The following is a 25,027-nucleotide window of genomic DNA, read 5'->3' as shown; positions in this document are numbered from 1 at the left end:
CAAACTAATTGGACTGATCCAATTCTCTTGGCGGGGGAGAACTAGAACAACCCAATGTAAAGCATACAACAGAGTACTTCTCAACTTTGGTTTATAGTGGTACCAGAGGATTGAAATTGGGACTTTGGAACCTCAGTCTTTTGCATAACTGCTATGCTATCTATCCAGCCTCTCATTCACAATTTTGTGTAATTGTCACCACTTTCTGCATCTAAAACTGTTTCAACTTGCCCAACAACCTCTTATGCTCATTAAGTATTATAGTAACTTCCCCTTTCCAAGAATTTGGATAGGTTACTACCCAGATACATAATTCATTAAAATAAAAACTGGAAATAATGTGAATACTATGATCCACTGTGATTTGTGTAGACAAAATCTAGGAGACTATATTTATTAAGTACTTTTTAAAAATTTATGTGTATGAGGGAGTCTGGTGGTAGCCCAGCGGGTTAAGTGCATGTGGCACCAAGCACAAGGACCGACGTAAGGATCTCGGTTAGAGCCCCCGGCTCCCCACCTGCAGGGGAGTCGCTTCACAAGCAGTGAAGCAGGTCTGCAGGTGTCTATCTTTCTTGTCCCTTCTCTGTCTTCCCCTTCTCTCTCCATTTCTCTCTGTCCTATCTGAGAACAATGACATCAACAACAACAATAAAATATAAAAATTTTATGTGTATGATGTTTTTAAAATTTATATTTAATTTTTTTGCCACCAGAGTTAACCTTGTGACTCGGTGCCTATATGATTTCACCAATCCTGGTGGCATCTCTCTTTCATTATTATTAGTATTATTTATAGGGACAGAGGGCAGTTGGGAGGGAAGGGGGAAGTCGAGGGAGAAAGATACCTGCAGCACTGCTTCTTTCTTGTTTGTGATGCTTCCCCCTCCAGGTAGGGACTGGGATCATGAACTTGAGTCCTTGCACATGGTAATGTGTGTGCTCTACCAGGTGTGTCACTGCCTGGCCCCATGTATGAAGTTTTTTTTTTTTTAAATTTTTATTTATTTCCCCTTTTTTTGTTGCCCTTGGTTTTTATTGTTGTAGTTATTATTATTGTTGTTATTGATGTCATCGTTGTTGGATAGGACAGAGAGAAATGGAGAGAGGAGGGGAAGACAGAGATGGGAGAGAAAGACAGAGACCTGCAGACCTGCTTCACCACCTGTGAAGTGACTCCCCTACAGCTGGGGAGCCAGGGTTGGTACCAGGATCCTTACTCCGGTCCTTGTGCTTCGCGCCACTTGCGCTTAACCCGCTGTACTACTGCCTGACCCCCAAAAGTTATACTTCTTTTTCCAAAAGTTATAATTTTAAGTGTTATACTAACAGTTGCTAATTTGGATGCCTTTGACTGTAGTTAACATTAGATTTTTCTGTGTGGCAGCTAGATTTGAGCTTATATAGAGCCTAAATATTTTGCTAAAGTAATCTGTGTATATATATTTTTTCTTCACAGCTAGAGTTGGGAAGACGTCATTGATTATGTCTCTGGTCAGTGAAGAATTCCCAGAAGAGGTAAACATGTTTATTTCTTTCCTGTATCTAGAAATTATAAGAATTGAGTTAAAATACAGTAAATGCTGCCCCCTTCTCACATGTGTTTTTTAAAAAATCTTATATTGACTTTAAAAAGACATTCCTTATGTAATAGAGTCTGTGAGTTAGACTTGAAATAGATCTGAGTTCACCTGATTCCATTTCAATGTCTACTTAATGACTTTACGACATTTCTCAAATCTCTGCACCTTAGTTGTCTGATTTGTAAAATGAAAGGTGAAAATGTGAGAGATGAACTGACCTGTGTAACCTATTATTATTATTACTACTACTACTACTACTACTGTTAGAGTTTTTAGTGGGGCTCTCCACTCACATAATTTTACCACTCGAAGAGTTCTCTTTTTCTCTCTCCCTCTTTAGATAGAGGGTGAGAGAGAAGGAGAAGCACCATGAAGCTTTCTCTTTGCATGGTGCTCCCACATGGTGGTTGGGGCCTTGAACCTGGGTTTTCATGCATGGTAAGAAATGTGCACATCCCGTGAACTGTCTCCAAGTCCCAGATTCAGGCTCATGGCACTGGTGAAAGCTTCTATATAGTATGGCTTCTGTCTGTCTACCTGGAAAAGTCTCTAGGGGCCTGGGTGAGGGAGGCAGTGTGGGTGGTTGGTAGTGAAGCAGATGAAAAAGAGAAAATCCCTGTGTCTGCATTGCAGTGTACATGATCCAGGCTCAAGCCTGACCCTCATTACACTGGAGGAAACTTTGGTGCTGTGGTGTGTTTCCTTGTCTATCTCAATTTGATAATAGCTCAGAATGGTGAAGCTCTGGCAAAGGAAAAAAAAAAGGTATAACTTGTAAGTAGAAAATATAAAACGGGTGTCGGGCGGTAGGTAGCAGGTTAAGCGCAGGTGGTGCAAAGTCCAAGCACCGGCCTAAAGATCCTGGTTTGAGCCCCCAGCTCCCTACCTGTGCGGGCGGGGGAGGGGGGTCCTCTTCACAAGCGGCGAAGCAGGTCTGCAGGTGTCTGCCTATCTTTCTCTCCCCCATTTGTCTTCCCTTCCTCTCTCAGTTTCTCTCTGTCCTATCCAACAACAACGACAGCAATGACAATAATGACAGCAATTACAACAACAATGATAAAACAACAAGAAGCAACAAAAGGGGAAAAATAGCTTCCAGGAGCAGTGGATTCATGGTGCAGGTGCTGAGCCCCAGTGATAACCCTGGAGGCAAAATAAATAAAATAAATAAAAATTAAAAAAAGAGAAAACAAAACATGAGTTTTCCTCTAGATGAAGTTAGGGTAAAAAGTCAACAGATCTAGATCTCTGCTTACCATCTACTTTCCCTGATTTTTGAAGCAGTAGAACTCTAGGATTCTGAAATCAGTCTATATATCTATCTCTACCACACATATATTGCATACATATATACTATGCATACACACACACACACACTTTAAACAGAGCTCAGCTCTATCTTATTTGGTTCTGGGGAATGAACCTGGGGTTGTAGATGCTCAGGCATGAAAAATTTGGTGCATAACTGCTGTGCTATCTCATAACCTCATGCATAATTTTTAAGTCAAAATTTACTTATTTACCTTGCTATAAAATTTTGGAGTGCAGCTTCATATCTCCCAAGTTCTGTTGCCACCTCATTATCACCGTGACCTCCTTAGCCCGCTCCACCCATTCTCTTTCCCCTTTCCCTTTGGTATCAACCATATTTTTCACATCCTAAGAATTATTCTTTTTTGAAAAAATTTTCTTATAAATATATAAAATATATATTTATAAATATAGTATATATATTTATTTTATTTTATTTTTGAGAGAGATGCAGAGAGAGAGACAGAGAAACACCAGAGCACTGCTCAGCTCTGGCTTATGGTGGTGCAGGGGATAGAACCTGGGACTTTGGAGCCTCAGGCATAAGAGTCTCTTTGCATAACCATTATGCTATCTACCCCTGCCCCTAAGAATTATTCTTACTGTATTTTGTTAGTTTGCTTGCTTTGGATGTGTATCTCTGTGTATATATTTGTTGTGATGGTGGTGGTTTATTTTTTCACTTTTTCTTTTCTTTTCTTTTTTTTTTTTTTTTTTGTCACTGGGAATTCACAGTTCCAGCTGACCATTTTCAGATTGAAAAAGAAATAAAGATAGAGAGCTAGAAAAACACCAAAGCACCAAAGTTTCCTGTAGATTGGTGAGGGCCGAATTCAAACCTGGGTAGTATACATGACAAAGCAAGTACACTATCCCAGTGCTGACTGCCGGCCTGCTTTGGCTATTTATATCACATATGTGAACAAAATCATATGTAGAAAAACCAAACAACAGGGAGTCAGGCAGTGAGTTAAGCGCAGGTGGTGCAAAGCACAAGGACTGGCGTAAGGATCCCAGTTCGAGTCCCCAGCTCCCCACCTGCAGGGGAGTCGCTTCACAAGCGGTGAAGCAGGTCTGTCGGTGTCTATCTTTCTCTCCCTCTCTGTCTTCCCCTCCTCTCTGTATTTCTCTCTGTCCTATCCAATAACGACATCATCAGTAACAACAACAATAATAACTACAACAATAAAACAACAAGGGCAACAAAAAAGAAAAAATAAATATTTTTAAAAAAGAATCTTAAAAAAAAACCCAAACAGTAATTGTCATTTTTTAAAACTGTATTGTTTGACAAATCACCACAAGTTCCACCCATGCTGTCATGAAAGGCACAATTTAATGTTTAAATATCCTAGTTGTATTCTACATATACATCAGAATTTCTAATTATCTATTTTGTGCATAAGTTGACTGCATGTTTTGGCTGTTGTGAATAGTGGTGCTATGAACATAGGGACATAATTTTTTTTAGGGACTCCCCATGTTATTTTTCATCTGTATCTCTGCTCCCACCAGCAGTGTACAATAATTTTTTTCCTATAACCTTCTACATTTGTTGTTTCCGGTATTTTTGATATAAACTGTTCTCACTGGTATCTGACAATAATCTTGTGGTTTTGTTTTGCATTTCTCTAATGATAAGTGAGCTTGTCCATTTTTTGGGTCGTCTTCTTTTTTAGTGAGTCTGGCTGAGGCTTTGTCAATTTTGTTTACTCTTTTGAAGAACCAACATTTAGCTTCATTGATCTTTTGTATGGTTCTCTTATTTTCAGTGTTATTTATTTCTACCCTAATTTTAGTTATTTCAGTCCTTCTGGTTGCTTTAGGATTCCTTTGTTCCTCTTTTTTTTTTTAATTGATTTAATAATGTTTGACAAGATTGTAGGATAAGAGAGGTACAATTCCATACAATTCCCATCACCAGAGTTCCCAATTCTTTGTCCCTCTGGGGGTATAGACCCAGGATCATTATGGGGTGCAGAAAGTGGAAGGTCTGGCTCCTGTAATTGCTTCTCTGCTGGACATGGGTGTTGGCAGGTGGATCTATACTCCCAGCCTGTTTATCTTTCCCTAGTGAGGCGGGGTTCTGGGGAGGTGGGGTTCCAGGACTCATGGGTGAGGTGGTCAGCCCAGGGAAGTCAGGTTGGCATAGTGGTAGTATCTGCAACTTGGTGGCTGAAAAGCATTAAGATATAAAGCAGAACAAATTGTTTAATAATCAGGAACCTATAGTAAGACTATGGCAGATGAGATTTGGGGGTCTCTATTTTGGGAAAAGCTAGGAAGTCTTATTTCAGGTACATTCCAAGTGGTCCAGGACTTTACTAATTTGTTCCTCTTCTTCTAAGTCTTTAAGGTGTGCAGTCAGGTTTTTTTACTTGAGTTTTTTCTTGTTTCCTAATGTGTGCTTGTATGGCTATGGACTTCCCTCTCAGTACTGCCTTAGCTGTGTCCCAAATAACAGCTTGTCCATTTTTTATGTACTTGTGGGTCATCTGCATGACTTTTTTGGACAAGTGTTTCTTTACCTGGAGACATTTGCCCTTTTTTTTTTCTTCTAAATTTGGTTGGTTTTTATATTGTTGAGTTGTGTGAGTTCTTTTTATACTTTGAATATCAGCCCCTCTAACATACATATTTAAAAGCTTTTAGTGTTGTCTGCCTCCAAAATAAATTGTTATCTACCTCCCTTATTTAAAACTAATTTCACTTTTGCTGATCTCAAAGGATGAGAGAAGCTTAGCAAAAGTAGTCATGCAACCAAAAGTAAGGTGGTTTATTGCTACTGGCAGTATGTTTGTTTACTTTCTGGAAGTTATATGAGGAATTGCTTCCTGAGGTTCCATGAAGTTAGGATATTGTTACAGGGAATGAAATTCATATTAATGGGATGAAAATTATTTCTTTTTATTCTTTCATTACCTAAAGGTATTATTACTGCCATTTTACTCTTTTACCAAGGATTAAATTTTTTAAAAATTCGTTTTATTTCATAGGACAAAGAGAAATTGAGGAAAGGGGGATAGGGAGTGGGAGAGAGACAGAGACACCTGCAGCTGTGCTTTACCACTCATGAAGTTTCCCACCTGAAGCTGGGGACCAGGACTTAAACTTGGGTGCTTGCACATTCAAAATTTTTATTATTAGTCATTTAGCAGTGGTTTATAAAATTATAAGATTTCAGGGTTGTAGTTTCACGCCCACAGATAGGTGTGTGCAACTCACCACACCCACTCCCAGAGTTGTGTAGCTTTGATTATCTTATCTATGTTCCACATAATGAGAAAAACTATCTGGTATGCTTTTGCTTTTTTTTTTTTTTGCGAGAACACTACTTAGCTCTGGTTTATAGTGGTACTGTTTCTATCCAATAAATACACAATAATAATAAATATAATAATAAGTTATACAGTTTTTTTTTAAAGATGGAACCAGTAAGCATAAGACTGATAGAGTCAGTCAGTCATCTAGTAGAAATGGATTTTAGGATTTTATTGTTTTAGTGGCATAGGGGGTGGCTAGAGTACTGGATACATGAGCAGTACTGCAGGTGTTTTTCTCTCTTCCTGTCTATCTCCCCTCCCCTCTTGACTTTTTTGTGTCTCTATTTAATAAAAAAATAATCAATTATTCTTGTGCTTGAGGCTCCAAAGTCCCAGGTTCAGTCCTCCACACCTTTATAAGCCAGAGCTGAGCAGTGCTCTGGTAAAATAAATAAATAAATATATAAATTTAAAAAATGTAAAAATTAATTAAAAAAAAACAACCTAGTGTATGAAATGACAAATTAGGGCTGATGAAGTTGCTCACCTGGGTAGCCTTGCCCCAGGTTCAAACCTAACCCCCACAGCATTGAATGAAGTTTCAGCACTGTGATCTCTTTCTGTCTCTGTCTCTGCCTAAAAACAAAACAAACATGAAATAAATGAAATGAAAATTACTTTAAGTACTATTTAAGTCTGTATCACAGCAAATGTTTCTAATCTATGCAAAACATGTGCCCTTTAACAAAAAAAGTGTTTTGTAATGTTTTAATATATATTGGTGTCTTTGCTATAGCATAAAAATAAGCATTAGGGTGGAGGGTAGATAGCATAATGGTTATGCAAACAGACTCTCATGCCTGAGGCTCCAAAGTCCTAGGTTCAATCCTCCGCACCACCATAAACCAGAGCTGAACAATGCTCTGGTTAAAAATAAATCAATCAAATAAATAAATAAATAAATAAATAATTTTTTAAGTGTTTGTGAAATAAGCATTTTAAAAAGCACAATATTTATGTTAAGCAATAAAGGGAGCTACTATGTAAGTACATTTACATAATCTTAGTTGTTTTTTAAAGTAATCCTTTTAAATTTTATTTTATTTATTATTTGTTGCATGGAGACAGAAATTGAGAGTGAAGGGGGAGATAGATACACCTGCAGCACTGCTGTACCACCTGTGAAACTTCCCCTCTGCAGGGAGGGACTGTGGACTTGAATCTAGGTCCTGCATTGTAACATGGCCACTCAACTGGGTGTGCCACTGCCTAGTCCTTTGTTAATTGGTTTGATTGATAATATCCAAAGTTTTTTCTTTTCTTTTCTGTGTTTGCAAATGAAGGTTCCTCCCCGGGCAGAAGAAATCACTATTCCAGCTGATGTCACTCCTGAGAGAGTTCCAACTCACATCGTAGATTACTCAGGTAATGAATATTTTGTAGGTTGGTCCAGGCGGTGGCATACCTGGTTAAGCACTCACATTACAATGAATATTTTATAGGTGAAGCTGTAGAACTAATTAAATAGTCCTCCACAGAAACACTGGAAAATGTTCAAAGTGGATTGGCTCTTTTTGTTTAGCAATAAATAATCATTTACTATTGGTGCCTCGTATCTCCCAACCGACCCACACCCCACCCAAAACCTCTATCTTGAATTTCTGTTTCCTAACTTACAAAGTTGTGTTCCATAATAATAAAAAGGAAGGAGGGTTAACAAATAGCAAATAGTAGATAAATCATTGCTTCACTTTAATTGATATGTTTGCCGAGAGAAGTCCTGGATTAAAGTTGTTGTCAAGCACTCAGGGTCCTGTCACAGGTGCACATAAAATGCTTTTGGATTTATTTATAGCATTAGTTTTATGTCAGAAATAACAGGGCTGGAACACTTATATAGGATGATCTAAGTTAATATGTCAATAATATTTTGTTCTTCCTTTTTTTTCTTTTTTAAAAAAAATGTTTATTTTAATCAAGGATAGAGACAGAGAATCAGATACCAAATTACAGCTTAGTTCTGGTTTATGGCTGTGCTGGGATTGAAGTTGAGACCTCAGAGCTTCAGGCATGAAAATCCTTTGCATAATCATTATGCTATATCTCCAACCCATTTAGTTTTTTCTTTATCTTAACTATATTATATCCCTCTTCTAGAACTCTGGGATATATAGGCACATCCATCCATAGAAACCAGTTCTAGGCAGAGAAAGGTGATAGAAGGGAATTTTTATTTATTTAGACTTAAAAATATTTTCAAGAGAAAGGGATATCAAACCATTGCTCAGCTCTGGCCTATCATGGTGCTTGGGATTGAGCCTGAATCCCCCCTAACCCTAAGTCCCTGGGGGTCAGATGCACAATTGCTATCTCTTGGGCATCAGAGCAAGAATTCTTGACTCTTCATTATCATGGCCCAGTTTTGTTTCAGTCGCCTGGTTAATATTACTCATTTCTGTTATCTAGATCTCTTGCTTGTCATGTCTAGATTTTCACTTGACCTTTTGGTCCTGTGTGTATACAATCTTTGGGTTTCTTTTTTTTTTAGATTTTTTTAATCTCATATTTGATAGGATAGAAATTGAAAGGGCAAAGGGGAGATAGAAAGGGAAAGAGAGAGAGACACCTACAGCCCTGCCTCACTGCTTGTGAAGCTTCCCCTTGAGTGTGTGGGGGGGAGGTGGTGAGGGGGGATGACTAGGGGCTTGAACCAAGGTCCTTGTACACGTTAATGTGTACACTCAGTAGAGTGTACCACCACTTCCCCCCTCCTCCCAGTCTTAGTTTTCTGATCTCTTTTGCCTGACCCTTTTCAACTCTGGATCAGATACTGGCCTAGATTTATCACACAATGCCCTCTGCTCTTCCAAGCCTGAGTTATCCTCTTGTAGACGTGTCTTTTTATTGCTAGCCAAGTTTCTTATCACAGTCCCACACTTTCCTTTTTGTCTGCCCTTGTCATTTACCTCTAGTGTGTACTATAGTATGTAAGTGACTTGAGGGATGAGGACTACTTATGGGGTATTAAATGGGTGCTGCATATATACCTGCTGGGCTATTACTTTTTCTTTTTATGAAAAATTTTAGTTATTCTAAAATTCTTTCTTTGCTTTATCACTTTTAGAAGCTGAACAGAGTGATGAACAACTTCATCAAGAAATATCACAGGTGCGTTAAAAAATAGTTGTAGTAGTTTTTATTTATTTATTTATTTAGGGTGGGAAAGCAGTCGTGGTTCTGAGTAGTTTTCATTCCTTTACCTAGTAATTCTTTGTTGTATTTACTGAGTTTGAGTATCATCTTTGTGCTATAGTTCTTAGTAACTTTTTTCTCTTAGAGACTAATTATTTCTTTGTATTTTCAAGTTTTGCTCTTACTTTAATCCAAATGTATAATTAACTGTAATTCAAATGCTACTGTTCACTTTTTTATTATTTAAAAATTCTATTAACTTGTTAATTTTTCTTTAGGCTAATGTCATCTGCATAGTTTATGCTGTTAACAACAAGCATTCTATTGATAAGGTATGAATGTGTTACTTTTTCCTCATGATATTTACTTAAACTTCAAAGAGGGCAGCTTTATAATTGATCCTCAGTTTAGAATTATAGAGATCTGGGGGCTGGACAGTGGTGCACCCATTGAACACACATGTCACAGTACATAAAGACTTGGATTTAGGCCCCCAGTTCCCACCTGCAGGGGAGAAGCTTCATGAAGCAGAGTTACAGATGTCTCTCTCTTTGTCCATCTCTATCTTCCCCCAATTTTCTCTCTGTCCTATCAAATTAAAAATTAACTAAAAATTTAATTTACAAAAGAATTTCAGAGATCTACAGACAATGTAAGATATATAATTTTTCCCTTTGGGGCATCACTGATCTGGGCTATTATTTTTATTGGTATATTTATTTTATAGAAGTAGCAAACAGAGGCAGAGAGAGAAAGAAACCACAACATCAAATTGTACACATGGCAAAACAGGGTACTTAACTATTCAGGTGAGCCGTTTTGCCAGCCCAGAGTAATATTCTTTCTTCCTTCTTTCCTTTCTTTCTTCCTTTCTTATTATTTTTTTAAATGAATTTCCAGGGATTGAGTCTATGGCTTTATACATATGTTATATCAATGAAATATATCCCTGACCTCCAGGGTACTTTTCAAAGATCTTCATCATGGCTTAGCTCTTGTTAATTTTCATTTTAGGTAACAAGTCGATGGATTCCTCTTATAAATGAAAGGACAGACAAAGACAGCAGGTATCTTTCTCTTTTCAACCTTTGTATGTAGAAAAGTTTCATACTTGCAGGCATATTTCAAGAACTAGTATGGCAAATGTTAGTAAACCCTTCACTTAGAGCCACTAGTTGTTTGCCATTTTGCCACATTTCCTCTCAAGGTAGGTCTGTCTCAGTTTCATACACACTCCTTTTGGAGCAAGAATTATATGAGGCAGCACATATATTTGGAAACAGAGTATAAAACAGAAATCTGAAACTACACTAATTTCATACATCAACTCTTTCTCAGATTGCTGCCTGGAAACTCTTAGCTTTAGAATTCCTTTTCACATATGTTCTGTGTGACCCTTGACTTTTGATGAGGAAGAACCATGTCCTTTGTTATGAACTGTTGACCATATTTTATATTTAAGAACACAGAACATGGAGGGAAATGAATAACCTTTCATACCTGACTGGGTTACTTAAATACCTTAAAAGTTGACTTTGGACCTTTACTTGATCATCTTTAAGTGGAGATGAGGATAATACCTGTCCTGGTTGTGTATTACTATTTTCAAAACTTAACAAAGTAGTGCTTATGTTCGTAGTTTATTCTCTAACAATCTCTGGAGATCTTCATTTAAGAGTTTATGCAGGGTGGGCCGGGGAGGGGCACAGGCGGTGGCACATTCAGGTGAGTGTACACATTACTAAAAGGAAGGACCCAGTTCAAAGGCTGGACATTGTGACTGAGGTGGCATTGTTTATGCTGTATTTTACAGCTCTGAAGGTTTCTCTTAATACGGTTTTAAACTTTGTAGTGATTTACTAAGAAGATGGAAAGGAAAGAATGACTCTCCAGAGCTGTACAGTCCAATGTAATAGCCTCTAGCTGGTTGTGGTGACTTTACGTTTAAGTAAGATTAAATAAAACTAGAGCTCTACTTTCCTCAAAGACATGTAGCCACATCTCAGATGCTCAGTAGCTGCTTATGGCTAATGGCTACCATAATGGTCAGTACAGATAAAGATTATTTTCAATTTTACTGGAAGATTTCTTGTACATGGCTGCTCCTGACACCTCATTTCCTTGTTGATTAACTGTTTCTAGGAGAGACTTTTCTGAGAAGACAGTTTTGCTAGAATGTGTAAAGCACCATCTGGGACCACTAAATAATTGGGCTTTACTAGGTTAGCTTCTTGTGTTGGTATGCTTCTAAAATCCCTTCTGTTTCATTGGTTTAATCCCCCCTGCTTAACACTGTATTCTATTTACATAACCACTGTTAACTAAGCACTGCCCTGCCTGCAGGGCATTGGTTTAATCCCCACTGGTTCATGATGTCTTTTTGCTCCACCCCCTCTCATAGTACACCCTGATTTGCATCAGCCTCTTTTCACTAAACCGTCCCTACACCGTCTCTACGTCACATCCTGTTTCCACCCTACTTGGCGAGTATATATATAAGGACAGGATTGTGATTATAGATAGTTTAGATGGCTTAGATTGCGCTGCGTTCCACATGAATAAAGAGATACTGTTTCCCAGCTCAGCCATGAGTCCCTGGTCGTCTGTCTCCCGCCCGTGAAGCTAGCCTGGCATTCTTATATTATTGTGGCTGGTTCCATGACCATTTCATTATCAGCTGGAAACAACTTAAAGCATTTGAAGATCTTTTTGTGCATTCTTGGATATGGTTTTATTTATTTTTTTAACCCTGTGAATCATGTGAACATACTTAAATTTCTTGTAGTTGACTTCTTCCAGAGTTGTCTATTTATTATATAGATCTGGGATTTCACAATACCCTTTTTCTGGGCCATATACCTTTAGTTTGTATTTGCTGTATGTACATTCTTCCTCAGGACTTCTTTGGGCTATTGTCACTGTGGTTCTTATTCAGGGGTGCCCATCACTACCATCTGAGGCACATACAAATAAATAGATACCTTATGCCCTGGCCCTATAGGTTTAGAGAACCAGTAAGTTTGGAGAAGGAAATATTTCACTTTTTTCTATATAAACCAAAGAGTGCCTGTTTAGTTGTCAGTCTCTACAATTTTGTTAACCCTTCTATGTTAGAGACCTGTATTTAGGTTAAATAGTAGGTTAGTTCTTTTACACATAATAACCACACTAAATTCTTGCAAATATTAGAATGGCAGTCTGAAATTCCAACAAGATGGTTTGTACTCACACCAAACTCTCTTTTAGAATTCACAAGTAGCAGTTTTCTACCAAGCCGGTTCTCCTTGATAATCCAAACTTAGATTTCTGTAGGCTTGTCAGACTTAACATGTTTTTTAAAATCCTTAGTTTCTTGCTTACTCTCCCCTTCCAGAGCTTTCAGTGGTGTCTGTCTCAGGAGCTCGATCCATTATGTCCAGTAAGGAAAAAAAAATATATCAGTGTTTTTTATTTATTTATTTATTTCTCAACCATTGTGTCTAATTTACTAGTTCCCATCAATCCCTTCCTTATTTTATTTTGTTTTGTAACAAGACAGGAAAAGAGAGAAACAGAGAATCACTCTGACACATGACAGTGCTGGGAATTGAATTCAGGACCTCATGCTTTAAAATTCAATGCTTATCTACTGCACCACCTCCCAGGCTGCCTTCTATCGGTTCCATTTCAACAAACTATCTCAACTATCCTCACTGCCCTAATGCAAGCTGCACTACTACAAAGCGCAAGGACCGGAGTAAGGATCCGGGTTTGAGGCCCTGGCTCCCCACCTGCAGGGGGAGTCTCTTCACAAGCGGTGAAGCAGGTCTGCAGGTGTCTTGCTGTCTCCCACTCTGTCTTTCCCTCCTATCTCCATTTCTCTCTGTCCTATCCAACAACAACGGCATCAATAACAACAAGGACAATAAAACAACAAGGGCAACAAAGGGGAATAAATAAATATATTTTTTAAAGTGCCCCAAAAAATGAGGAAAAAAGAAAAATGGTGGGGGCGGGGGTGTGAGGGGAGGAAAGCCTCTATACCTGTCATTCAGCTTCAGCAATTACTACCTCACTTAGTCTTATTTCGTTAGTTACTATTCCTGTTGAGATTACTTTGAACAAATGTCATACTGTAAGTGTTTTGGTGTATGTCTCTGAAAGATAGTAGATGACTGCATTTTACAAAGCCCATTAGATCATGTCTTCGGTGGTATCCCATTTGTTAACGACCTAACACATATCCCTTATTGTGGCTGTAAGTCCTTATGTGCAGCTCTCTAAGTCCTTCCTCCCCTTTACACATTACTCTTTAGACACTGGCATTTGTTCTTCTGCTTCATCAGCGTGACCCACAGAGCCACCTTTTCTCTCTTTCTCTCTTCCTTTTTATGATAGGACAGAGAGAAAATGAAAGGGGAAAGGAAAATAGGGAGAGTGAGAAAGAGAGACACTGGTAGCACTGCTTCCCTGCTCATGAATCTCCCCTCTACAGGTGGGGACTGGGAGCTTGAACCCAGGTCCTTGAGCATAATAGCATATGCACTCAGTCAGGTGCGCCACTGCCAAGCCTCCACTTTGATTTTCATTCCATTTCATTCAGTTCTGTTTCCTTGTTTTTTTTCTTTTCTTTTTGCAACTGGATCAAGGATCATTTAGGAAGGCAAGGAGAGAGAAAGAAAGGTGTGGGTGGGTGGTTTCCAAGACTACTTGGTGATTTTTCATTATGGAACCTTTGGACAGGTTCTTCCTTCTTCCTAGCTAATTTTTCTTTATTCTTTTAAAAACTATTTTATTTATCTATTTATTAATGAAAAAGATAGGAGGGGAGAGAGAGAAAGAATCAGATATCACTCTGGTGCATGTGCTGCTAGGGATTGAACTCGGAACCTTATGTTTTAGAGTCCAATACTTTATCCACTATACCACCTCCCGGACTACTTTCTGAATCTTTATATGGCAGGTTTAACTTTATCCTTCACCTTTGGACTCAATTGTTACCTTGTCAGAGATTTTCCCCTGGTTATCATATGTAATTATTTCAATACTCATATCCTTTTACTGTCCATTTTCTGATTTTCGCTATTAAAATGAATAGGAACCTTGTCATGTATTATTTAAAAAAAATTTTATTAGTGATTTACTAGGGTTATAATAGTGGTATAGTCCCACACTAGTCAAGTGTTCTTAATGCTGTAACAGTACTTGATTTATAATTATTCAATAAATATTTTCTGGATATGAATATACTCTGTAGCAGGCTAAATTCTGGGAAATTAGATGTTTGGGAATAAGCAGTATTTCTTAGAGTGGACTTTGGCTTACATTAAAATGCAAATCTGACATATTTAACTGCCTTAATATTACAATGTACCCTATTTACTTCAGGCTGCCTTTGATATTGGTTGGCAACAAGTCTGATTTGGTGGAATATAGTAGTATGGAGACCATCCTTCCAATTATGAACCAGTACACAGAAATAGAAACCTGTGTGGAGGTATGCCTTGTTATTTGCTTTTGAAATTTACTGTTGGTGAACTGTCACTAAGTTGATGTTGGGTATAGTTGATGGAAATATGTGGGGTAAAATAAATTTATAGTTTGTGAAGTCATTAAACCAAATAGAATTTGGATTTGATTCTGTTGACTTTATTATTGTTATAGCCATGAAGAAAAATGCATTTTCAGTTTATTTATAAAGTCTTATGATTCCCTTCTATTGACAATTTAAAATTTGTTTTGACTCTTATTGTTGCTTACAAAACATAACATTAATTTTTTTCCCCAGTGTTCAGCAAAAAACCTGAAGAATATATCAGAGCTCTTTTATTATGCACAAAAAGCTGTTCTTCATCCTACAGGGCCCCTGTACTGCCCAGAGGAGAAGGAGGTAATGCCCAACACACTTACACCCACACAACAAGGCTGTGTTTATGGTAGTAGCTGGAATGTATAGGTAATTCAAGTATGTTAGTGATTTTTTAAAAACATTTTTAAAATCTTTATTGTTTAAAGACAGAATTGAGAGGTAAGGGGGAGGAGAGACACAGAGAGAGACTTGCAACACTGCTTCACCGCTTGCAAAGCTTTCCCCCTACAGGTGGGGACTGGGGGCTCATATCTGGGTCCTTGTGCATTATGACGTGCACTCAACCAGGTGTGACACCATCCAGCTCCCACCTTTTTTAAAAATAACTTTATTTTGGGGGGTAAAAAAATCAGTGGCATTCCTCTATGCAAACACTAAATTAGAAGAAGACATCTGTGAGTCGGGCTGTAGCGCAGCGGGTTAAGCACAGGTGGCGCAAGTGCAAGGACCGGCATAAGGATCCCGTTTCGAGCCCTGGCTCCCCACCTGTAGGGGAGTCGCTTCACAAGCGGTGAAGCAGGTCTGCAGGTCTATCTTTCTCTCTCCCTCTCTGTCTTCCCCCATCTCTCTCCATTTCTCTCTGTCCTGTCCAACAATGATGACAACAATAATAATAAGTACAACAATAAAACAATAAGGGCAGCAAAAGGGAATAAATAAATATTTAAAAGGGAATAAATAAATACTTAAAAGAAGACATCTAGAAACCAATCCCTTTTACTATAGCAGCAAAAACCGCAAAAACAATCAACTATTTAAGAATAAAGTTTACAAAGGAAGTGACTTGTACACTGAAAATTTTGAGTCACTCATCAAGGAAATAGAGATACAAAGAAATGGGAGGATATCCCATGCTCATGGATTGGAAAGAATTAACATTTTCAAAATGCCCATCCTACTGAGAGCCATATGTAGGTTTAATGCCATCCTATCAAGGTATCACCAAATTTAGTTAAAGGAATAGAACAAAAGCTACAAGGACTTATCTGGAACCAGAAAATGTTAGTGATTTTTTTTTTTTTTTCCTCCAGGGTTATTGCTGGGCTCGGTGCCTGCACCATGAATCCACCGCTCCTGGAGGCCACTTTTCCCTCTTTTTGTTGCCCTAGTGGTTGCAGCCTCGTTGCGGTTATTATTGCCATTGTTGACGTTGCTTTGTTGTTGGATAGGATAGAGAGAAATGGAGAGAGGAGGGGAAGACAGAGATAGAGGGGAGAGAAAGACAGACACCTGCAGACCTGCTTCACCGTCCATGAAGCGACTCCCCTGCAGGTGGGGAGCCGGGGGCTCGAACTGGGATGCTTATGCCAGTCCCTGCGCTTTGCGCCACGTGCGCTTAACCCACTGCGCCACCGCCCAACTCCCAAATGTTAGTGATTTTTAAGTATTCTTTCTTTCTCTCTTTTCCTTTAATGAGAGATAGCAAGGAGCCCTGTTTCGCCCATCTTCCTTGGAGTTCCATTCTTTTTTTTTTCTTCTTACTGTTTTCATACATGCAAGTCAGTTGCACTTAGGCTACCCAACCTCTTCCACCTAAACAGCTAAAATTTAAAATTGTTTTCTTACTAAATTATTACATTTTAAGTTACTTCTCATCATAAAAAAAATTCATATTAGATACTTGGAATAGTATTCTAGGTCAGAGACTGTTTCAGGTAACACCATTAAAACAGAAGGATTGGGAACAATAACAAGAAAAAAACCCAAAGACTTAACTAATGGTTTACTTTCTTTACTACTGTAAAATTCACAAACTTTAAAATAGACCCCCCCAAAAGTGTAGTTATTTGGCAATAGGTATAATACAGCTTGAGTGCTCACTTTTGTTTCATAACTGTGAAAGTTATTCTTTAGTGAGATAGCTAATTTTTTTTTTTTTTTTTTTTTTTGTCTCCAGGGTTATCGCTAGGGCTCAGTGGCTGCACTATGAATCCACTGCTCCTGGAAGCTATTTTTCCCATTATTGTTGCCCTTATTGTTATTGTTATTGCTGTTGTTGTTGCTGGATAGGACATAGAAAAATCAAGAGAGGAGGGGAAGACAGAGAGGTGGAGAGAAAGACACCTGCAAACCTGTTTCACTGCCTGTGAAGTGACTCCCCTGCAGGTGGGGAGCCAGGGGCTCAAACCAGGATCCCAAACCGAGATCCTTAAATTGGCCCCTGTGTTTCGCGCCATGTGTGCTTAACCCAATGCTCTGCCACCCAGCCCCTGAGATAACTAAAATTTAACATTATTTTTCTTATCCTTGTGAGTGTGCACGTGTGTGTGTGTGTGTGTGTGTGTGTGTGTGTGTGTGTGTGTGTGTGTGTGTGTGTGTGTGTGGTTTTATTTTATGAGAGAAAGGAAGAGAGAGCGCAAACAAGAGCAAGCAGGTGCAGGATACTATTTAGTCATATGCAGTGCTGGAAACATACGCATATACATATGCTTTTTTTTCTCTCTCTTCCTTCCTCTCCTCTCTCCTTTCTTTTTTTTCCATCCTTCCTTTCTTCCTTTCATAATAGTCATTAGATATACTTGTTAAAAACACAGATAGCATCTGATTCAACCAGGTACTATTTCTTATGATCTAGGAAATTTGGGAAGCTGTTTCATACAGAGTTTACCTCTGAAGGCTTAACCTAGTGGCACGTTATAATCCCCTCTATTAGTGTACTCTTAATTCTCTAATTGCTGCCTTTTAGGATCTATTATTAGTTTTGTCAATCTGCTAATCATCCCCCTAATCCCATGAGATTAAGGCATCTAGCACCATCTGTTGTTTCTTAAATGGGCCTGCATAAGGTAAAAATCTGTAGCTTTTTGATACTGTATCTTGTTTTACCATAGTCTTGTATTTAAACAAAATTAATAAACTTTTGGAGAAAGATTTATTAATATGAAAGAGAAAAAGATGAACAAAAGAAGAGTGAGAAAGGAGAGGAGCAGAGAAGACCAGAGCACATACAATGCTGGTGATTAAACTTGAGACCTTATGCTTGAGAGTCCAACACTTCATCCACTGCTCCATCTGCTGTGTCACCATTAATAAATTTAACAGATTTGAGGTAAAAAAAAGTCTATATTAAAAATCAAAGCGTAAACTATAAACGTGATAAACTCTTTAAGATCCATAGAGTTCTCTGTTACCCTAATAGAAATAACAATGTGAGGACTGGGCGGTGGTGCACCTGGTTAAGCACACATAGCACTAAGATCAAGGACCTGCGCAAGGGTCCAGATTTGAACCCCTGGCTCCCCACCTGCAGGGGGCAGTTTCACAAGCAGTGAAGCAGGTCTGCAGGTATCTTATCTTATTCTCTCCCTCTTCTCTCTCAATTTCTCTCTGTCCAGTCCAATTAAATGGAAAAATAGGAGCAGCCTATTTTTAGAACCAGCCCTGAGCTCCATCGATAATCCTGGAGGCAAAAAACAAAAAAACAATGTGACTACTATATAGTAACAATATTTTCTGTGTGGGAGTTTAGATCATTCATATGCCTATATTTCATTTACTGTAAAGAGTTCCTATAGTTTTACTAATTTTTTTAAATACTTTTTGTATTTTCTATTTTAAGGTGGTTAATTAGATATCAAAATATGTCAATATCTTTTCTCCTTAAGATTTTATTTATTGACTATGCAGGACATGTGTTTCTGTAGAGTGAGATTAGGTTTCCATAAGTCATATGGAGCTTTTTTGTTGTTCTTTTTTAAATTTTTGAATATCATACAAATAAAAAAGAATAAAACCTCAAAAAAAGATTTTATTTATTTATTAATAATAAAGATATCAGTAGAGAGAGAAAGAACCAGACATCACTCTGCTACACATACTGCAGGAGCATGCTTTAGAGTCCAGTGCTTTATCTACTACGTTACCTCCTAATCCATTTTATTTCCAACACATTTCGACCTTTAATGAAATATATATTACTATTTTTCTTGACAATATTTTAAAAGATATTTACTTGATTATTTGATAGGACAGAGAGATTGAGAGTAAAGGGGGATATAGAGAAGGAGAGAGACACTTGAAGCACTGCTTCGTCTCTTATGAAGCTTCCTCTTGCAGGTGGGGACTAGGGGATCGAACTTGAATCCTTGCATATGGTAATGTGTGTGCTCAACTGGATGCGCCACCACCTGGCCCTTTTTACTCCGCTTAATTTTTTTTTTTTCTTCTCTGCTTGTTTTTGGTTGGTTTTGGTGTGTGTGTGGGGGGATATTTGTTTGGTTGGGTTTTTGTTTGTTTTTGTTTTGTTATTTGCACAACTGGGGCCTCGCCCATGAGCAGTTTTACCACTCTAGATCCTGTTTCACTGAGATAGAGACACAGAGAAGGATAGATATGGGGCCAGGTTGTGGCCACTCAGTTGAGAACACACATTACTGCGCACAAGGAACAGGGCTGAGCCCTCACTCTCCACTCACAGGGGAGGCACATCATGAGCAGTGAAGCAAGTCTGCAGGTGTCTCTCTCTCTACCTCCTCCACTCCTCTCAATTTCTGTCCTACCAAATAAAAATAGGAAAGAAAAAAATGCAGGCATTGAGCCCCAGTGATAACCTTGGTGGCAATAAAAATAAAAGACAGAGTGAGAAGGAGAGAGAACACAGCACCAGGACGTCCTTTGGTGTGATGGTAACTCCTGTATGGTGCCAGGGCTCAAGTCTGAGCTATGTGTATGGCAGAGCATGCACTCCACCTGGTGAGGTATCTCTCTGGTTCTAAATAACTTTAAAAAATTAGAGGTTGGGTGGTGGTGCGTTCACTTGAGTGCACATATTATAATGCTCAAGGACCTGAGTTCAAGCCCCTAGTCCCTACTTACAAAGGAAAAGCTTTGTGAGCAGTAAAGCAGTGCTCCAAGTGTCTCTCTCTCTCCCCATTCTCTGTGTTGCTCTCCCCTCTTGGTTTCTCTGTCCAGTAAATAATAAATAAAACATTTTTTTTAAAAAAACCACAGTGTGGTGCTGGGGAATGAATTTGGGCCTTATATGTGCACAATACCGCCAAGTAGTCTCCTTGACCATTATTTATTTCCATACTCTTTGTGAGAAAGGATGAGAGAGCATGGTGCTCCCATGTGGTGCTGGAATTGAATCATTTGTTTTACCTGCTGAACCTTCTCCTGGATCTCTCAAAGTGCTTTTAATTAGATAGTTGTTTTTTTTTTTTTTTTTATGATGTGAGGAAAAAACACTTGTACATAATAAAAAGTTGTTTTGTTTTGCTACCAGGATTATTGCTGGGGCTCCCTGCCTGCACAGTTCCCCACTCCTGGAGGTTGGTTGGTTGGTTGGTTGGTTGGTTCCTTCCTTGAGAGTGAGAAACAAAGATGGCGGGACCATAGCACTGCCAAACTACTTGTGAAGTTTTCCTGTGTAGGTGTTCCTAAGTGTTGACTCAGGGCTTGAACCTGGGCTCTTTAGTATGATAAAGTGTATGCTCTACCAGCTTAGCTGTCTCCTAGCCCCCTGTTGTTTTGTTTTTAATTTTTTATTAGTGATTTACAAAATTATAAGGTAGCAGGGGTATAATTCCACACCTTTCCCACCACCAGAGTTCTGTGTCCCCACTCCATTAAGAAACTGTATTTATTCTCCAAAGATCACAGATATAGGTTGACTTATTTCTATAACTATATATATATTTGCCCATTTTTTCTACAGTTCTGCCTTCTCTTTCCAAGTCACATCTACTACTTCCAAGTATCCTTCCTTTTATTTATTTTTTTTCCTCTTCTCTCTCTGGGTCCTGATTGCAAATAAGCATATTTTATATCCCACACAGATGGTAAAAAGACCTTAATAGCTCTGTAGGCTCATTCAAAGTTTTTATTTTATTATTTTTTTTACTTATTATTTATTTATTTTATCAGACAAGGATCAGAGCACTGCTCAGCTCTGACTTAAGGTGGTGCTGGTGATTGAACCTGGGTGAATAGGGCCTCAGGTGTGAGAGTCTTTTGCATAACCATTATGCTATCTTCTCAGCGCTCCATTCAAATTTTTTTTTAATTTTATTTATTTTCTCTTTTGTTGCCCTTATTCTTTTATTGTTGTTGTAGTTATTGTTGTTATTGATATTGTTGTTGTTAGGTAAGACAGAGAGAAATGGAGGAGGGGAAGGCAGAGAGGGAGAGAGAAAGAGACACTTGCAGACCTGCTTCACTGCTTGTGAAGCAATTCCCCTACAGGTGGGGAGCTAGGGGCTTGAACCCGGATCCTTATGCCGGTCCTTGCGCTTTGCACCACATGTGCTTAACCCGCTGCACTACCGCCCAACCCCCCAAAGTTTTTATGAGAATGAGAAGGTGTATAAATAAGTACATGCACACACACATATACTCACACACTTTTACACTGTTAGAAAATGTAATCCTCCCTAAAATGAACACATCTCTTTTGCCCAGTTTTGTAGGATTTGTGGTCACAAGGAATGACTTTAACCATTCCAAATACTCTTCCAAGTAAATATTGCCTTTTGTACTTAAAACAGTTTAAGAGTAAAATTAATGACAGGACTGAGAATTAGCTCATTTGGTAGTATATACCCTTTACTGCTATGTGTGAGGACCCAGATTCAAGCCCCCAATCACCACATGGAAGCACCTGCATAAGATAAGCTTCATGATTTGTGAAACAGTGCTGTGCTGTCTTTCCTCTATTTCTTTCTGTTTCTTACCTCTATCTAAAAAAAAATTAAGTCCTCCAGGCATAGCGGAAACTTGAAGACATGAAATCCCGGAGGCGGAGGTGGCGTGGGGAGGGATAAAAGATAAATGGCTTTTGGTTTGGGTCAGGGAAGTGGCTTACTGGTAGGAGTCCATACCTTGCATGTTTGATGCCTCAAAACATATACACACCTACACAAAAGACAAATATAAAGCATCATTAAAGTGGTGGGAAAGTGGTCTGGTCTCTCTTTTTCATTAAAAGAACTGTAGATGGTGGGGCTGGCGGATGGCTTACCCTCTAGAGCTCATGCATCCAGGTTCAAGCCGTGGGCTCCCACACAGAGATGCCTGTACAGGGGAAGTTAGCTTCTGAGTGATGGAGTAGTGCTGTGCTGCTTCTTTACCTTTTTCTTCTCCCTGTCTTTTACTCTTACTCTCTACCTGAAGGAAAAGAAAAAGGAAGGAAGGAAGGAATTAATTTAAAAATGACCACTGGGAATAGTGGAATTGTGCATGTGCATATTGAGTGCCAGTGATAACACTAATGGCAAAAAAAAAAAGTGCCAAAAAATTTTTCATGTTGATTGTATTTGCAGTCACATATTTCACTATGAAAATAATCAGTATTATTCTAGATATTTCTTGTGAAAGTTGTATTTTAAAATGCTAACCGTTTTAATCAAAGCCGTTATTTTGCTTCTTTTCTCTATTATTTGTAGATGAAACCAGCCTGTATAAAAGCCCTTACTCGTATTTTTAAAGTATCTGATCAAGATAATGATGGTACTCTCAATGATGCAGAACTCAATTTCTTTCAGGTAAGGCATTTTTATTTCACGTACTTACATATGGTCTTTTTACATGAGACAAATTTGTACTTATTAGCTTAGACTATGTTGATAAACACATATAACTGTTTCATATAAAACTGTCCCTTTTTTTTTTTTTTTTTTTTTTGTAATTGCCACCAGGTTTCTAGCTGGGGCCCACTACCAGCACTATAAATCCTTTTTTTATTTTTTATTTGATAAGACAGAGAGAAATTGAGAGGGGAGGGGGGAGGTAAAGAGAGAGAGAGATAGAAAGTTGGATACCTGAAGACCTGCTTCACCACTGTGAAGCATCCCACCTGTGAGTGGGATGAGTCAGGGCTCAAACCTCGGTCTTTGCACATCACATGGTAAGAAGTACAGTTATCCAGGTACACCACCAACCGATCCCCTTAAAACTGTCTTTCTCACCAAGCTATGTAAGTGTTTAGGTAGGGTATAAAATTTTTGATGTAGGAATTGACATAACTCTTTGATACATCATTTAATGATGTACAGTGGGTTTATTAAGGATGACTTGGAATATGAACTTTGAATTATTTTCTTCCCTGGTTTCATATAACTACCCAAATAGCTCTGTATTTTAGAAATAATAAGGAAGAGTAGGGAACTTTAATTCCATTTACATCTAACATGTAAATACAAAGTGGAGAGTAGACTTTTAATTTACAGTTCATTTCTTTTGGTTTTGACTGGTTTATTATTGCATTATAGATTAATATTTCATATTTATGGTTTGATTTAACATTTTTGTTTTAATCTATTTTTATGATTTTTCTTGTTTGTTTTTTTTAGAGAATTTGTTTCAACACTCCACTAGCTCCTCAAGCTTTGGAAGATGTCAAGAATGTAGTTAGAAAACATATAAGTGAAGGTGTGGCTGACAGTGGATTGACATTAAAAGGTGAGTGACTATTTTTCAGCCCATCTTGGATGGAGCTTCAAGAAATCATGTTAAGTGAGAGAAGTCAAACAGAAGGATGAATATGGAATGATCCCACTTATAGGCAGAAGTTGAAAAACAAGATCAGATGGGAAAACACTAAGCAGAACTTGGACTGGAATTGGTGTATTGTATCATAGGAAAAGGCTCTGGGGTGGGTGGGGGAAGATTCAGGTTCTGAAATATGATGGCAGAGAACCTAGTGGGGGTTGTATTGTTATGTGGAAAACTGGGAAATGTTATGCATGTACAAACTATTGTATTTACTGTTGACTGTAACCCATTAATCCCCAAAGAAAAAAGAAAAGAATGGTGGGTGAATAATGTTTTTTCCCTTTTTGAACTTAATATTTTAAGATTTAGTAGAAGGTTAAAGTCTTCATAGCATCATTATTATTATAATAATATTTATTTATTTTGCCTCTAGGGTTATTGCTGGCTCTATGCTGGCACTAAGAATCCACTGCTCCTGGTGGCCTTTTTATCCCTTTCCTTTTTTTTTTTTAATTTTTTTATAGCACAGAGAAATTGAGAGGCAGGGGAGAAAGACAGGGAGAGAGAAAATTACCTGCAGATCTGCTTCGTTGCTTGTAAAGCTTCCCTCTTACATGTGAGGAGCCAGGGGCTCCAACCTAGATCCTTGTGCAGGTCCTTGTGCTTAGTACTATGTGTGCTTAACCAGGTGTGCCACTGTCTGGCCCCTCTATTCTTTGTTCTTTAAAGAAATTTTAGTGTTAACTGATCTCTTAAAGAATGAAGAATTGGAGGAGACAGATCATTGGTGAGGTTATCTTTACTGTTATCATAAATTACAAATAGAAAAATTGGCTGGATTTCAGGAAGACAAAGGTCCATCTAAGGAAAAGATATTTCTGGAACCAACAAATTCATCTTTGAAATTCTTCCTACTCATTAGCATTCTTTAAATAGAAATTATTTTCAGAGTGATACTTTGTCTGCCAGTCAAACTTCCCAAGTACAGAATGTAATGTGTACAATATATTCTAGAGCCACAGTGAAATAGAAAAAAAAATTAAAATAAAAATTCTCCATTATAGAAATAAATGCAAATGACTGGTGAAATAGCTCACTTGGGTAGTATGCTGCTTTTCCTATGCACCATCCAGGTTCTATCCTGGACCCGACTTAATTGAAGCAATTTTTGGTATGTTGTCTCTTTTACTCTCTCTGCCTCTTGCCCCTCTGTCTCTATCATATATATAGATTTGTTTTTCTCATTTAACTTTGTGAATGTCAGTGTCTTCCATGGTAAGTATAATTTGACCCTTCTGTGTAGCACAGTCTTTGGCTGACCCAGGTCAGCCTGTATAGGTGAAATAATTTTGAAACCAACTGTTTGAGACAGTTGCGACTTTATTTTGATTTGGCCTTCA

At 38.2% G+C, this 25,027-nt stretch overlaps 1 protein-coding gene across 9 annotated transcripts in view; it reads left to right on the top strand.

Annotated features, from left to right (window-relative positions):
* Positions 1 to 25,027, top strand: part of RHOT1 (ras homolog family member T1) — an 85,036-nt gene that overhangs the window by 16,396 nt on the left and 43,613 nt on the right. For all 9 annotated transcript variants that reach the window (XR_009553126.1, XR_009553127.1, XR_009553129.1 and 6 more), the window contains exons 2-10: positions 1,460 to 1,518; positions 7,501 to 7,582; positions 9,282 to 9,325; positions 9,628 to 9,681; positions 10,364 to 10,416; positions 14,717 to 14,825; positions 15,117 to 15,218; positions 22,580 to 22,678; positions 23,486 to 23,594. Coding sequence is in view for 6 of the 9 variants with exons in the window: in XM_060203979.1 (XP_060059962.1) it covers positions 1,460 to 1,518; positions 7,501 to 7,582; positions 9,282 to 9,325; positions 9,628 to 9,681; positions 10,364 to 10,416; positions 14,717 to 14,825; positions 15,117 to 15,218; positions 22,580 to 22,678; positions 23,486 to 23,594 (711 nt within the window). In the remaining 3 variants the exon portion in view is untranslated. The remainder of the gene's footprint in view (positions 1 to 1,459; positions 1,519 to 7,500; positions 7,583 to 9,281; positions 9,326 to 9,627; positions 9,682 to 10,363; positions 10,417 to 14,716; positions 14,826 to 15,116; positions 15,219 to 22,579; positions 22,679 to 23,485; positions 23,595 to 25,027) is intronic.

This window comes from Erinaceus europaeus, chromosome 12 (assembly GCF_950295315.1).
Source record: "Erinaceus europaeus chromosome 12, mEriEur2.1, whole genome shotgun sequence".
Classification (NCBI taxonomy): Eukaryota; Metazoa; Chordata; class Mammalia; order Eulipotyphla; family Erinaceidae; genus Erinaceus; species Erinaceus europaeus.
The sequence above is the reverse complement of the archived record's forward strand: the minus strand, read 5'-3'. Positions and strand labels throughout refer to the sequence as shown.